Genomic DNA, 15234 nt, shown 5'->3' on the forward strand with positions numbered 1-15234 from the left:
AAAATGCATAAGAAAGGAAAAAGCCAGTAAACAAAACACTGTGCAACAGTAAAGAAAACTGTAGGCCTAGCACAGTGGCTCATGCCTGTAATCCCAACACTTTGGAAGGCCAAGGCAGGGGGATTGCTTGAGCCCATGAGTTTGAAACCAGCCTGGGTAATGTAGTCCGTATCGCTTCAAAAAAATTTAAAAATTACTAGCCTGGTGTGGGACACACCTGTAGTCCCAGTCATTCAAGAGGCTGATGGGAGGTTTGCTTGAGCCCAGAGATTGAGGCTGCTGTGAGCTGTGATTACACCATTTCTAGCCTGGGTGACCAAAAAAAAAAAAAAAACCAAAAAACAAAACTACACAGAAAACAGTTGAAGAAAAACCTTCAACTTGGAGCATTTTATAAAGGTCTGAGGAGAAGACCCCCATCAGAGTACTGGGAACGTTGGTTGTTGAGAAGGAGTTGCTGGTGGAGGACCCCTCAGACGTCACTGGGAGTTAAGTGGTTCTTGGAACTGATACCCATACAGCCCCTCCATCTATGTATGTGGTCATTTGGTGAGTGGCACTTACATTGCTGGTGAGCCTGTGGTGGGCAAAAGTGACCCAGCCATCTAATGATGGCATGGAGGAAAGGTCCCTGAAGAATGGGTCTGAAATCCTGTGAGAACCGCCTGGTCCCATGGGCCTTGGAGTGTGGAGCAAGGTAGTAGAGAGGAAAGAGGATAGTTTTACCTATTGGTTATCTCATATTGATGAGAGGGATCAAATCAAATTATATCATGCTAAATTGTAAAACATTTTCTATAGCAGGTGAATTTCATTTTCTTTCTCATACCTTTATAGAGCAGCTCAGTGTGTTTTTCTGAGACTTTAAGGGGCAAGCAGTGTCTTAGGAACTAAGGATGTATGCAGACATTGCTTTTGGGGCCTGGGTTATGTGTAAACCTTAGTGACACGGATACTAAGAGATAGAGGTAGACAGAGATGGGGTGCTGGGGAGGGCAGAAGCCCAGAGGGTGAGATCGGGCTTTTTGTTGTTCAGAATTTGCTGAATATATGCATGAAGATAGAGCTTTCCAGACCTAAGAAGACAGATAGAGCAAGAATTGCTGGCTGTTGTAGGATTTTTAAATTTTGAGATCACAGGATTCAGTCAAGCTCTGCACCTTCATGTGTGTTTTTTTTTTTTTTTAACTTTATTTTTTTGAAATGGAGTCTCGCCCTGTTGCCAGGTTGGAGTGCAGTGGCATAATCTCGGCTCACTGCAACGTCTGCCTCCCCGGTTCAAGAGATTCTCCTGCCTCAGCCTCTCATAAACATTTTACCATAATGATATTGTATCTTTCCTCAGTGAGCACTTTTCACTAAGTACTTTTTGAGATTTACTCATGTTGATACTTGTTGTTTTAGTATCTTTTTAATTGTCTTACAGAGTTCTATGATATTCCATGAAAGCCTATTGATGATTTTCCAGCTCATGGATATTAGGATTGTTTTTAACTTTCCAGTGTTGCAATGAACATGCTTGTGCCATCTCTCCATGTATGTTTGCAGTTTCCTTTGGCTGTGTGTCTGGGAGTGGACAGACACAGCTGGGTGGTGAGTCTTCTCAAGGGCGTTGGGGCAGCTCATACTCTCACCAACGGCCATGTGGTCCTGTCCCCTCAGTGGTGTCACATTAGAACATTTTGGCCCATCTGATTGGTGTGGAAAGGTTTTTGCTTTTACTTTACTTTTCTTTTCCCTGATTATTGGTAAGATGAGTGTCTTGTAAGTTTACTGCTATTCAGATTTTCTTCTCTGTGAATTACTTGTTGGTTCTTTCTTCCTATCTTCAGCCGATTTTTATTGTTTTAAGTTGCTTGATGTTTTTTGATAAGGATTGATTAGCTGTCACGTGCATTGAAAAAGCTCTTTCTCGGACTTTGGTTAGCCTTTTTTTCTTTAAAGTGTCCGTTAGGGATTTAAAATTCTTGGCTAGGCGCTGCGGCGCAAGCCTGTAATCCCAGAAGTTTGAGAGGCCAAGGTGGTTGGATTGCTTGAAGCTAGAATATTGAGACCAGGCTGGGCAACATGGTGAAACTGTCTGTACAAATACAAAAACATTAGCTGGGTGCGGTGGTGCAGGCCTGCGGTCCCATCTGCTTTGAAAGCTGAAGTGGGAGGAGTGCTTGAGCCCAGAAGGTCGAGGTTACAGTGAGCTGTGATTGTGTGATTGCACTCCAGCCTGGGCCACAGAATGAGACCCTGTCTCAAAGAAAAAAAAAAAGAAATTTGCCAGGTGCAATGGCTCATGCCTGTAATTCCAGCACTTTGGGAGGCTGAGGTGGGCAGATCATGAGGTCGGGAGATCGAGACCATCCTGGCCAACATAATGAAACCCTGTCTGTACTAAAAATACAAAAATTAGCTGGGTGTGGTGGCACACGCCTGTGATCCCAGCTACTTGGGAGGCTGAGGCAGGAGAATCGCTTGAACCCGGGAGGTGGAGATTACAGTGAGCTGAGATTATGCCACTGAACTCCAGCCTGGTGACAGACCAAGACTCTGTCTCAAAAAAAAAAGAAAAATAACTTTAAGTTTCTTTTTCTTTTTTTTGAGACAGGATCCCACTGTGTCAGATTTAAAACTCGCATTCAATTTATTTTAAGATGTAAAAGATTTTTTGAGAGGCTGAGCGTGGTGGCTCACGCCTGTAATCCCAGCATTTCGGGAGGCTGAGGCGGGCGGATCACCTCAGGTCAGGAGTTTGAGACCAGCCTGAGCAACATGGAGAAACCCCATCTCTACTAAAAATAAAAAATTAGCCAGGCATGATGGTGCCTGCCTGTAATTCCAGCTACTCGGGAGACTGAGGCAGGAATTGCTTGAACCCAGGAGGTAGAGGTTGTGGTGAGTCGAGATCGTGCCATTGTACTCCAGCCTGGGTAGCAAGAGTGAAACTCTATCTCAAAAAAAAAAAAAAAAAGATTTTTTGAGATAATTGTGGATTCACATTCAGTTTTAATAGAAGAGAGATCCTATGTACAATTACCCAGTTCCACCATGGTAATATCTTGCAAAACTATAGTACAGTATCACAGCCAGGATATTGAAAATGGTATAGTCAGGGTACAGAATAGTTCCATTATCACATAATATTTTGTTGTCCTTTTATAGGCACGTCTACCTCCCTCACACTCTGACCCCACTAATCTGTTATACCTGGCACCTACTAATCTGTTCTCTGTTTCTATAATTTTGTCATTTCAAGAATGTCATAAAAATGAAATCATATTGTATATAACCATTTGGGATTGGTTTTTTTTTTTTTTTTTTTCCCACTTAGTAAGATTGCTTGGAAATTCATCCAAGTTGTTGAGTGTATCAATAGTTCATTCATTTTTATTGTTCATTAGTATTCCATGGTATGCATGTACCATAGTTTGTTTAATCATTCACCCATTGAAGGACATCTGGGTTGTACCATTTGTTGAAAAGGCAATTTTTTCCCCATTGAATTGCTTTTGCACTGTTGTCAAAAATCACTTGGGCATATTTGTATAGGTCTATTTCTGGATTCCCTATTATGTATCATTGGCCTGTGTATCTGTCTCTGCACCAATAGAGTCTTCTTTTTTTAATTTTAAAATTATTATTGCTGTTTCCGAAGCAGGGTCTTGCTCTGTTGCCCAGGCTGGAGTGCAATGGTGTGAACACGGCTCACTGCAGCCTCGACCTCCTGGGCTCAAGTGGTCTTCCCACCTCAGTCTTCAAGTAGCTGAGGCCACAGGCGCATGCCACCACATTTGGCTAATTTTTAAAATTTTTGTAGAGATGAGGTCTTTTTTTTTTTAAAAATGGGGCTTCACCATGATGGCCAGGCTGGTCTTGAACTCCTGATCTCAGGTGATCCACCCACCTCAACCTCCCAAAGTGCTAGGATTACAGGCGTGAGCCACCACGTCCGGCGAGATGAGGTCTTACTATGTTGCCCAGGTTGGTTTCTAACTCATGGGCTCACGTGATCCTCCTGCCTCAGCCTCTCAGAGTATTGGGATTATAGATATAAGCCACTGCACCTGGCTCTTTTTTTTTTTTTAATAGAGACAGGGTCTTACTATGTTGCCCAGGTTGGTCTCAAACTTCTGGGTTCCTCCGTCAGCCTCTTGTGTATCTGGGATCACAGGTATATGCTTAGTTTTCAGCGTACATATTCTGTACATGTTTTGTTAGATTTATACCTAAGTAATTTTTTTTTTTTTTTTTTTTTTTTTTTGAGATGGAGTTTCACTCATGTTACCCAGGCTGGAGTGCAATGGCGCAATCTCGGCTCACCACAACCTCCGCCTCCTGGGTTCAGGCAATTCTCCTGTCTCAGCCTCCTGAGTAGCTGGGATTACAGGCATGCACCACCATGCCCAGCTAATTTTTTGTATTTTTAGTAGAGACGGGGTTTCACCATGTTGACCAGGATGGTCTCGATCTCTTGACCTGGTGATCCACCCGCCTCGGCCTCCCAAAGTGCTGGGATTACAGGCTTGAGCCACCGCGCCCGGCCAGTAATTTTTTTTGATAGTTTGAATGATATTGTATTTTTAAATATGGTGTCCACATGTTTATTGCAGTATATAGAAATACAATTGATTTTTGAATGTTTTTGTATTCTGTAACCTTGTTGAACTCACTTATTATAGAACTAATATAGGGACTATAAGGAATTTTCTTATAGATTCCTTGGAATTTTCTACATAGACAACTATGTCATCTGCAAAAAAAAGGACAGTTTTATTTTTTCTTTTCCAATCTGTATGCCATACTTTTTTTCTTTTTCTTTTTTTCTTTGAGACAGAATTTCACTCTTGTTGCCCAGGCTGGAGTGCAGTGACATAATCTCAAGTCACTAAAGCCTCTGCCTCCTGGGTTCAAGCGATTCTCCCACCACGTAGGCCCAGCTAATTTTTTGTATTTAGTAGAGACGGGGTTTTACCATGTTAGTCAGGCTGGTCTCAAACTCCTGACCTCAGGTGATCTGCCCACCTTGACCTCCCAAAGTGCTGGGATTACAGGCGTGCACCACTGCACCCAGCCACCATACTTTTCTTCTCACCTTATTGCACTAGCCAGAACTTCTAGTATTACGTTGTGTAAGAATGGTGATAGCGGACATTCTTTGCCTTGTTTCTGTTCTTAAGGATAAAGCACCAGTCTCACCAGTAAATATAATGTTAGCTGTGGGGTTTTTTGGTAGATGTTCTTTATCAAGTTGAGGAAGTTTCCACTGTTCCTGTTTTACTAAGAGTTTTTAAAATTATGAATCAGTGTTGAATTTTGTCAGATACTTTCTCTGCATCAATTGGTTCACGTGACTTTTGTTCTTTAGCCTGTTAATATGATTAATCTTCAAATATTGAGCTGATTACTTTTCAAATATTGAGCTCTCCTTGCATCTCTGGAATAAGTACCACTTTGTCATCGTATATATTTATTTTAATATATTGCTGAATTCTGTTTGATTAAGTTTTGTTAAAGATTTTTATGTCTGTTTTTATGTTAGGTACTGGTCTGTAGTTTTGTTGTAATACCCTGGTTTGATTTTTGGTATCTGGATAATGCTAGCTTAATAGAATGAATCAGAGCCAAGTGTGGTGTCAAATGGCTGTAGTCTCAGCTACTCAGGAGGCTGAGGTGGGGGGATTACTTGAGCCCAGGAATTCAAATCCAGCCTGGGCAACATAGCAAGACCCCGTTTCTTTTTCTTTCTTTTTTTTTTTTTTTTTTTGAGACAGAGTTTTGCTCTCGTCGCCCAGGTTGGAGTACAGTGGCATGATCTCGGCCTGCTGTGCCCTCCATCTCCCGGGTTCAAGCGATTCGTCTGCCTCAGCCTGCTGAGTAACTGGGATTACAGGTACCTGCCATCACGCCTGACTAATTTTTTTGTATTTTTAGTAGAGATAGGGTTTCACCATGTTGGCCAGGCTGGTCTCGAACTCCTGACCTCAGGTAATTCGCTCCTTGGCCTCCCACAGTGCTAGAGGTGGAGGTTGTAGTGAGCCGAGATTGCGTCACTGCACTCTAGCCTGTGTGACAGAGCGAGACTCCATCTCAAAAAAAAAAAAAAAAAAAAAAAGCGCTTAACGTAGGATGACTGTTCTAGATTTAGAGACAGCGATCAGACTTGTTGTATGTATATTTTTTGGGGTTGGGAGAGGGCAGACAGAGACAGGGTCTTGCTCTGTGGCCCAGGATAGAGTACAGTGTCGTCTTCATAGCTCAGTGTAACCTTGAACTCTTGGGCTCAAGCAAATAGCTTGAGCTATAGTGGACTATAGGTGCATTCCACTCACTAACCTAGTTTGTTTGTTTGTTTTGAGACGGAGTCTCACTCTATTGTCAGGCTGGAGCACAGTGGCGTGATCTTGGCATACTGCAACCTCCGCCTCCCAGGTTCAAGCGATTCCTCTGCCTAGCCTCCTGAATAGCTGGTACTATAGGTGTGCACCACCATGCCCAGTTAATTTTTGTGTTTGTAGTAGAGATGGGGTTTCATCATGTTGGCCAGGCTGGTCTCAAACTCCTGACCTCGTGATCTGTCCACCTCGACCTCCCAAAGTGCTGGGATGACAGGTGTGAGCCACCGCACCCAGAAGTCATCTTATGTTTAGGGATGTCAGCATTTGGAGAGACCAGGCCAGTTGTTGTCTCGCAGAAGATCCCACATTCTAGATTTGTGTGATTTTCTTTGCGTGGCTCCCAAATTTCCTGTAAATTGGAAGTTAGGTCTAAGCAGTGCCACCCAAGAGAAATACAACATGAGCCACATATGTCATGTAAATTTTTCTGGTAGTCACATGAAAAAAATCAGCAGATGATGTTCTTTTTTTTTTTTTTTTCCTTTGCTGTCACGCAGACTGGAGTGTAGTGATGCAGTCTCTGCTCACTGCAACCTCCACCTCCCAGGTTCAAGTAATTCTCCTGCCTCAGCCTCCTAAGTAGCTGGGATTACAGGCGCCCGCCACCATGTCTGGCCAATTTTCATATTTTTAGTAGAGATGGGATTTCGCCATGTTGGCCAGGCTAGTTTCGAACTCCTGACCTCAAGTGATCCCCCTGCCTTGGTCTCCCAAAGTGCTAGGATTACAAGCATGAGCCACTGCACCTCATCTATTTAATACATTTATTTATTATTTATTCTTTGTTAATACTTGTTTACTTAATATATTTTATTGAATCTGGGTATATCCAAAATATTACCAAAATATATATCATTTTAGTATGTAATCAATATTTTAAAAGTATTAATGAGGCATTTTACATTCCTTTTTTATAATGTTTTCAAAATCCAGTGTATATTTTACACTTAATGGACCAGTTACATTTCCATTGCTAAGGAGTTGCATGAAACTGGTGGCTTCTGTATAAGAGAACATGGGGGTAAGAGGCTTGATCCAACTCAGGATAGACGTTTTTGGCAGTAACTCCTGGAGGCTAGTATATGACTTCAAACCACTGGAATTGGTCAAATCTAAATCTGCTTTTCTTTCTTCTTCTTTTTTTTTTTTCAGACTCTGTGTCCTCCGGGATGGAGCAGGTGTGCAGAGAGTGAGGACCCAGCTCTGGAACCAAGTCACTTGCTCTTTTACTTAACAAGACTATCGACCTGAACAAACTTGGGCCTGGGATGAGGAGGTCTGTGGGCCTCTCGCTGCTGCTCCCCCTCTGGGGGAGGACCTTTCTCCTTCTGCTCTCTGTGGCCATGGCTCAGTCCCATTGGCCCAGTGAACCCTCAGAGGACGTCAGGGACTGGGAAAACCAGCTTGAGGCATCCATGCACTCAGTGCTCTCAGAACTTCATGAGGCTGTTCCCACAGTGGTTGGCATTCCTGATGGCACGGCTGTCGTTGGGCGCTCATTTAGAGTGACGATTCCAACAGATTTGATTGCCTCCAATGGAGACATCATCAAGGTGAGACTGGATATGAAGCATACATGAAGAAGAGTTCTCATTTTTTATTTTAGTTTTGGTGTATTTTCCTTCTCAATTCTAAGCTTCACGAATTCTGAGCTCAGTTCTTCCAATACCCTCTTAAAAGAGGGACAGTCACTGATGTTCATAAGAGGATCCCTGTATACTCAGAATAGCATCCTAAACTTTATTCTTGCTCCCATTCTGAGAGCATCACCATGTAATAGCCTTTACTCTGGAAGTTGTACTGATCACTGATTTAGGGATTTAGTGGAAGGGTCTGTCACATGTATAGGGAAAGATTACTTTTCATAAACCACAGAGTTAAACCCAAGAAATATAGGACTTTTATGCTTTGAACTTATTTTTAAAAATAAGATATAAATAAATATGAATTCTACTCTAATTCACTGATTTATGTTTGCTAATGTAATTGATCATTTACGAACAAAAATTAGTACCCAAACTTCATTCTTAACCTTTATCCTTTGGAGAAGCCATCCAGAGAACAGTGGAATCTGAGGCCCATTTAGAGAAGAGTGTCTTGGCTGACCCAGGATAGAAATCAGGTGAAATAGGAAGTTTTTATGTGAAAAAGCACCATCCCTCTGTCTGGGTTTGTGAAACCGTGGAATTTCCCCTAGATCCTGAGTGAGTTTGTTTCATGGACAGGTGGGTGGGATGTACCTCTCCGAACATCTTCTAGAGAAGTTAGCACACTTCACCCAAGTTGGACTGCACTGGCATGATCATGGCTCACTACAACCTTGAACTCCCAGGCTCAAGTGATCTTCCCACCACAGCCTCCCAAGTAGCTGGGACTACAAGCACATGCTACAACACCTGGCTAAGTTTCGTACTTTTTGTAGAGATGGGGTTTTGCCATGTTGCCCAGGCTAATCTTGAACTCCTGGGCTCAAGACATCTCGCTCCCAAAGTGCTGGGATTGCAGGGTGCCACTGGCATCAAGCGCCAGGCAGTAAATATTTTAGGCTTTGCAGGCCATATGGTTTCTGTCAAAACTCCTGACTCTGCCTGTGTAGTGTGAAAGTAGCCTTTACAATATGTAAATGAATGGGCAATAAAACTTTACTGTGGATACTTTTTCATTTTAAATTTTTTACACTTATAGTCCCATTCTGACATGAAACAGATTTTTGAATTTCATATGTCAAGAAAGAAATATTCTCTTACAATTTTTTTTTTTTGAGACAGGATCTCGCTCTGTTGTCCAGACTGGAATGCAGTGGCACAGCCATGGCTCACTGCAACCTCAACCTCCCAGGCTTAAGCCTTCTTCTCACTTCAACCTCCCAAGTAGCTGGGACTACAGGTGTGCACTACCACACCTAGCTAATAAAATTAATTAATTATTTTTGAGACCGAATTTTGCTCTTGTCATCCAGGCTGGAGTGCAGTGGCATGATTTTGGCTTACTGCAGCCTCCGCCTCCTGGGTTCCAGCAATTCTCCTGCCTCAGCCTCCCTAGTAGCTAGGATTACAGGTGCATGTCACCACACCTGGCTAATTTTTAAATTTTTATTTGTTTTAATTAATTAATTTTGAGATGGAGTCTCTTTCATCCAAGCTGAAGTGCAATGGTGCAATCTCAGCTCACTGCACCTTCCATCTCCCGGATTCAAATGATTCTCTTGCCTCAGCCTCCAGAGTAGCTGGGATTACAGGCATGCATCACCATGCTGGGCTAATTTTTTTATTTTTAGTTGTCCAGGCTGGTCTCAAACTCCTTTCCTCAGGTGATTCACCCGCCTCAGCCTCCCAACGCCCAGCTAATTAAGAAAAAGTTTTTTGGGGGGGGCATGGTGACTTACACCTATAATCCCAGCATTTTGGGAGGCTGCGGGAAGCAGATTGCTTGAGCCCAGGAATTGCTTGAGCCCACCATCCTGGGCAACATGGTGAAACCCCAACTCTACAAAAAAATGCAAAAATCAGTTACAAAAAAGTTTTTTTTTAGACAATGTCTTACTCTGTCCCCTAGGCTGGTCTCAAACTTCTGCTTCCTGCCCTACAACATTCCTTCTCTACAGGTGTGGCCTACATGTGAACTAAAAGTATTCTAAGATCTATACTTTATTATGTATTTTTTTGTATCTTCTCTGCATTCCAACTTGTACATACATTTAGTGTTCTGGCTTTCTATTGGTGTGTTTCATAAACCACAGAGTTAAACCCAAGAAATATAGGACTTTCATGCTTTGAACTTAGTTTTAAAAAATAAAATATAAATAAATAAAACAGTGGTTTAAGACAGCCAGCTTGTTTTGCTCAATATTCTTTTGGCGAAGAATTCAGAGATAAGGAACTTTATCTCTGTTTCACATGGTATTAGAGTGGCTTATCTGGGGCTGGGGTATCCACTTCTGAGTCGGCTCATTCATGGCTGGTAAGTTGATGCTGCCTGGTGACAGGGAGCTTAGCTCAAGCTGTTGGTCAGTGTCCTTGGTACCCCTCCATGTAGACCTCTCCATGGGCTGCGTAGGTGTCCTCAAAGCACAATAACTGGATTTTAAGATTAGATAATCCAAGAAATGGGAAAGGAAGCTACCAAGCTCTTAAGATCCAGGCTTGGGAACTTGTATAGCAACACTTCCATTTTACTCCATTGGTCAAAGCACATAACTGGCTCTGATGGGTGTTTACCAACTTGCCCCCCTTGACCCACAAGCCCCAGGCTTCTAGATTAGAAACAGCTACAAGTTCTATGCCACTCTTTCCTTGGAGAGGTGAGTCTGTGCCCTTTTTCCTAAATCTGGGTGGACCTACCCTTCGGCCTGCACCCTTGTGGTCACCTCCTTTTCCCGGTCAGTCCCCCTTTTTTTTTTTTTTTTTTTGAGACGGAGTTTCACTCATGTTACCCAGGCTGGAGTGCAATGGTGCGATCTCGGCTCACCGCAACCTCCGCCTCCTGGGTTCAGGCAATTCTCCTGCCTCAGCCTCCCGAGTAGCTGGGATTACAGGCACGCACCACCATGCCCAGCTAATTTTTTGTATTTTTAGTAGAGACGGGGTTTCACCATGTTGACCAGGATGGTCTCGATCTCTTGACCTCGTGATCCACCCGCCTCGGCCTCCCAAAGTGCTGGGATTACAGGCTTGAGCCACCGCGCCCGGCCAGTCCCCTTTTTTTTAAGTCACCCCTTGTTCTCAGGGTGACCTTGTGGTCTCTGGAGAGCCCACATATTTCTGAAGATCTTGGCCCATGTGGCAACTCACTTTTTTTTTTTTTTTTGATGGGGTTTCACCATGTTGGTCAGGCTGGTCTTGAACTCCCGACCTCAGGTGATCCGCCTGCCTTGGCCTCCAAAGTACTTGGATTACAGGTGTGAGCCACCACGCCCGGCCGGCAACTCACTTTCACAGAGCTCTTTCTAGTTTGCAGAGTGTTTGCATAAAGTTTCCTTGTAATCTTTGTAATATCCCTACAAGCCAGATGCTAGTCTGACCATTAGATACAGAGTGGTGGTTCTGGAGGGGTACATTTCTTGCCCAGCTTCAGATTTAATCCTGAATATCCATACCCTGCATTGGTTGTCTATGTTCCAGTAGCCATTGGAATGTTTTTATTTTGGTTTGTTTGTTTGTTTGAGATGGAGTTTTTTTGTTTGTTTGTTTGCTCTCTTGCCCACGCTGGAGTGCAATGGTGTGGTCTCAGCTCACCACAACCTCTGCCTCCCAGGTTCAAGTGATTCTCCTGCCTCAGCCTCTTGAGTAGCTGGGATTATAGGCTTCCACCACCACGGCCAGCTAATTTTTGTGTTTTTAGTAGAGACGGGGTTTCACCATGTTGGCCATGCTGGTCTCGAACTCCTGACCTTGTGATCCACCTGCAGGTGTGAACCACTGCGCCCGGCCCCCATCGGAATGTTTTACATGGCTTAATCTTGGCCAGAAGTGCCTTGAGGTGATACGGCAAACTAGATATTTGCTGTATCTGGCAGAGAGATATTTAACAGGCTTATTTACCAGGAGTGGTAAAGAGATTTTACTGGGAAAACAGGATTTTATCTGAGCATATTTATCTGTGGAAAGCAGACCGTTTTTAGTAGCTGATGAGCTAGTAGAGAAACAGATGAAGATGTGTGACTCTTCATTCCAGTCTTCACCACCAGGATTATATGAGTTGGAGAGTCAGAAGGTCAGAAAGCCTGATCTTGTTCCTAGAGCTTTTGTTTCCCCATCTGTAAAGCAGGATTTAAAAAGTCTTTATATTAAAGGAGTTTTTTTTCTTATTATAATAATGATGCATAAATGTACACTGTGGAAAATATAGAAAGGGAAAAAGAAAATCTGTGGTTTCTACCACTCAGAGTGAAGTTCTCCACCTTTTTTTTTTTTTTTTTTTTTTGAGACAGTCTTGCTCTGTCGCCCAGGCTGGAGTGCAGTGGCACGATCTTAGCTCACTGCAACCTCTGCCTTCCGGTTCAAGCAATTCTTCTGCCTCAGCCTTCTGAGTAGCTAGGATTACAGGTGTGTGTCACCACGCCTGGCTAATTTTTTGTGGTTTTAGTAGAGACAGGGCTTCACCATGTTGGCCAAGCTGATCTCAAACTCCTGACCTCATGATCCACCCACCTTGGCCTCCCAAAGTGCTGGGATTACAGGCATGAGCCACTGTGCCTGGCAGCCCCTTTGACTCTTGACTGTGTGTTTATTGATCTAGTATTAGTACAAACTCATTGTTTCATAATATTTAATGGTTTATAATTTGTTGTTCTTAATTATTGTGTTGCTCAAATTGCCCCAGATTTGACCATTGGGAGCCTCTCTTAAGTTGGTTCCTGTGTTCTTGTGATGTACTCCTGTCAATCATTTGAGTGTTTCCTTACTTTGTGGGATAAGATGCTTCAGGCCCGTCTTATATTCACCCTCCCTCAGCCATTTCTTCAAGTAGCCTGATTCCGTTTGGTGGTGAATGTTACTGGGGATTCATATCTGGGTGTTAAGTGAGTTCATTGCCACTCGGATTTTCTTGCTTCTGTGAGCCTTTCAGCAGATAATGTGGCTCCATTTTTAGATGACTTAAGTGGTAGCTAAGTGACTTATCCTAGAGCACATAGCTTGTAGGGACAGAGTTAGTTTGTAGGGAGTACCCAAGAGGCTTCCTGAGCCTGTAGTGTATAAGGTCTTATCTTCAGGTAACTGACCTATGTTTATTTTGTACTTCAGCATGCTTTGGAATTATAATTTAATGCTTTGTTCTAGTCAGTTTTAGAAGACTTCCCTCATAGTTGTTTGTTGTCCTGCCTGTCACCTCTGACACTGCAGGGCTGTGGAAGAGAGAGACACTGGGTATGCCGTGACATGGATGGTATCATATGTGATGAGACAAGTTTGCACAACCTGCCATGCATGAGGACATCTTTGAGCCAGAGAAGCTGACCTATCATGGGCCCAAAACTGATTGCTTGTCTTTTTCTTTTCTTTTTTTTTTTTTTTTTGAGATGGCGTCTCACTCTGTTGCCCAGGCTGGAGTGCAGTGGCACCATCTTGGTTCACTGCAACCTCCGCCTTCCAGGTGCAAGTGATTCTCCTGCCTCAGCCTCCTGAGTAGCTGGGACTATAGGCGCAAGCCACCACGCCTAGCTAATTTTTGTATTTTTAGTAGAGATGGCGTTTCACCATATTGGCCAGGATGGTTTCAATCTCGTGACTTAATGATCCACCTGCCTTGGCCTCCCAAACTGCTGGGATTACAGTCATGAGCCACTGTGCCTGGCCAACAGATTGCTAAGTAAATCGCTGGTTTACAGTTCTGGCTCTTGGGAGGGAGGTTGCAGGACCACATTATTTGGGAGATCAGGGCCGACCTTGGTGAAAGTGAAAGGAGAGTCTGAGTGAAAGGTGATTTCTGGCTGGTAAGCAATCATCATTCCCTGTTTAGAGTTCTGGATACTTGGCATAGGACCTGTTTCAAAGTAGATGCCTAATTAAAGGCTTGCTGTGTGATAAAGCTTAACAGAGCTGGAGCAACAACTGGAGGATGTGTGGGGCATTGGTGGGTTACAGAGCTCCATGTGGGGAATTTGAGAACTTGTTGGGAGCCCATGGAGTTGGGGTCCTCAGCAGAGAAAGGCCAGTGCCCTCATGTGACAGGGTGGTTAATTTGAGCGAAAGTAAATGGAGAGAGAAGTGGATCCATAAGGGACTTTTCAAAGCGTTTCTTCCCCAAGTATCAGAGGAGTAAGAAGCAGCTGGTGCCGGGCGCGGTGGCTCAAGCCTATAATCCCAGCACTTTGGGAGGCCGAGGCGGGTGGATCACGAGGTCAAGAGATCGAGACCATCCTGGTCAACATGGTGAAACCCCGTCTCTACTAAAAATACAAAAAACATTAGCTGGGCATGGTGGTGTGTGCCTGTAATCCCAGCTACTCAGGAGGCTGAGGCAGGAGAATTGCCTGAACCCAGGAGGCGGAGGTTGCAGTGAGCCGAGATCGCGCCATTGCACTCCAGCCTGGGTAACATGAGTGAAACTCCGTCTCAAAAAAAAAAAAAAAAAGAAGCAGCTGGTGAAGAACTGAGGTAGGAGATACTGAGCCTGGCCTGGCTTCCTCCTAAGCCCCATGTGGGGTATCTGGATGAGGGATGGTCTATTTGGACAGGGCCGAGTTGCCAAATGAAACTCAGGTGGAACATGATCTGCATGGTCTGTCCCAAGACCTGGTAAGATTAGATGGCATGGTTATTGTACTTGCTGACTGGTTAGGGGATGTGTATGCGGGTTGTTGGTGGAATAATCCAGTGTTTGTAGCACGCTTGGATGCTGGTCTGTTGAAGGGATAGAAAATAAATTTCTCTATTGCTTCTCGGCCTTTTGGTTAAGGTCAAGTGTGAAAATTAATTTCTCATTCTAAGTGAGCTATATTGGCTGCCTGTAAAGCCTAGCCTGACCTGTGTGGGCTGCTGGTTACTTTTATTTCAGGAGGTTGTGCTGCCTGGTGTCAGTCTGTTGACATACCCACAAAGTGCCTGAGGCAAGTGCTTCACTACATTTTATATTGGTGTATACATTACACATCAGTCTGCAGGGTCAGGAGAAAAAAGAAGGGACCTATCTGCCTGGAGGGTATAGCCCCAAGATCCTGGCTCCTCTGCTCTGCCCCACACCTGACACTTTCATGTTCTGAGAGCCCTTGTCCTGTCTCAGCCTGGCCGGCACTTGTCGCTTAACCTGTTGTTCTACAGCTCTGCGTTGAGAATTGATGTTCTGTTACTGACCCCAGCTTAAATCCCACATGGACTGCTTTGATCAGATGTGTGAGAAGGGGCTGTGG

The 15234-nt window shown here is 43.8% G+C and overlaps 1 protein-coding gene across 5 annotated transcripts in view; it reads left to right on the forward strand.

Annotated features, from left to right (window-relative positions):
• Positions 1 to 15234, forward strand: part of DAG1 (dystroglycan 1) — a 68371-nt gene that overhangs the window by 37141 nt on the left and 15996 nt on the right. For all 5 annotated transcript variants that reach the window (XM_032289837.1, XM_032289836.1, XM_032289835.1 and 2 more), the window contains one exon: positions 7539 to 7939. In XM_032289837.1, coding sequence (XP_032145728.1) covers positions 7655 to 7939 — 285 coding nt within the window. In that variant the 5' untranslated portion in view covers positions 7539 to 7654. The remainder of the gene's footprint in view (positions 1 to 7538; positions 7940 to 15234) is intronic.

The sequence above is a fragment of the Sapajus apella genome, unplaced genomic scaffold, assembly GCF_009761245.1.
Source record: "Sapajus apella isolate SASKATOON/1434 unplaced genomic scaffold, GSC_monkey_1.0 scaffold23, whole genome shotgun sequence".
Lineage (NCBI taxonomy): Eukaryota > Metazoa > Chordata > Mammalia > Primates > Cebidae > Sapajus > Sapajus apella.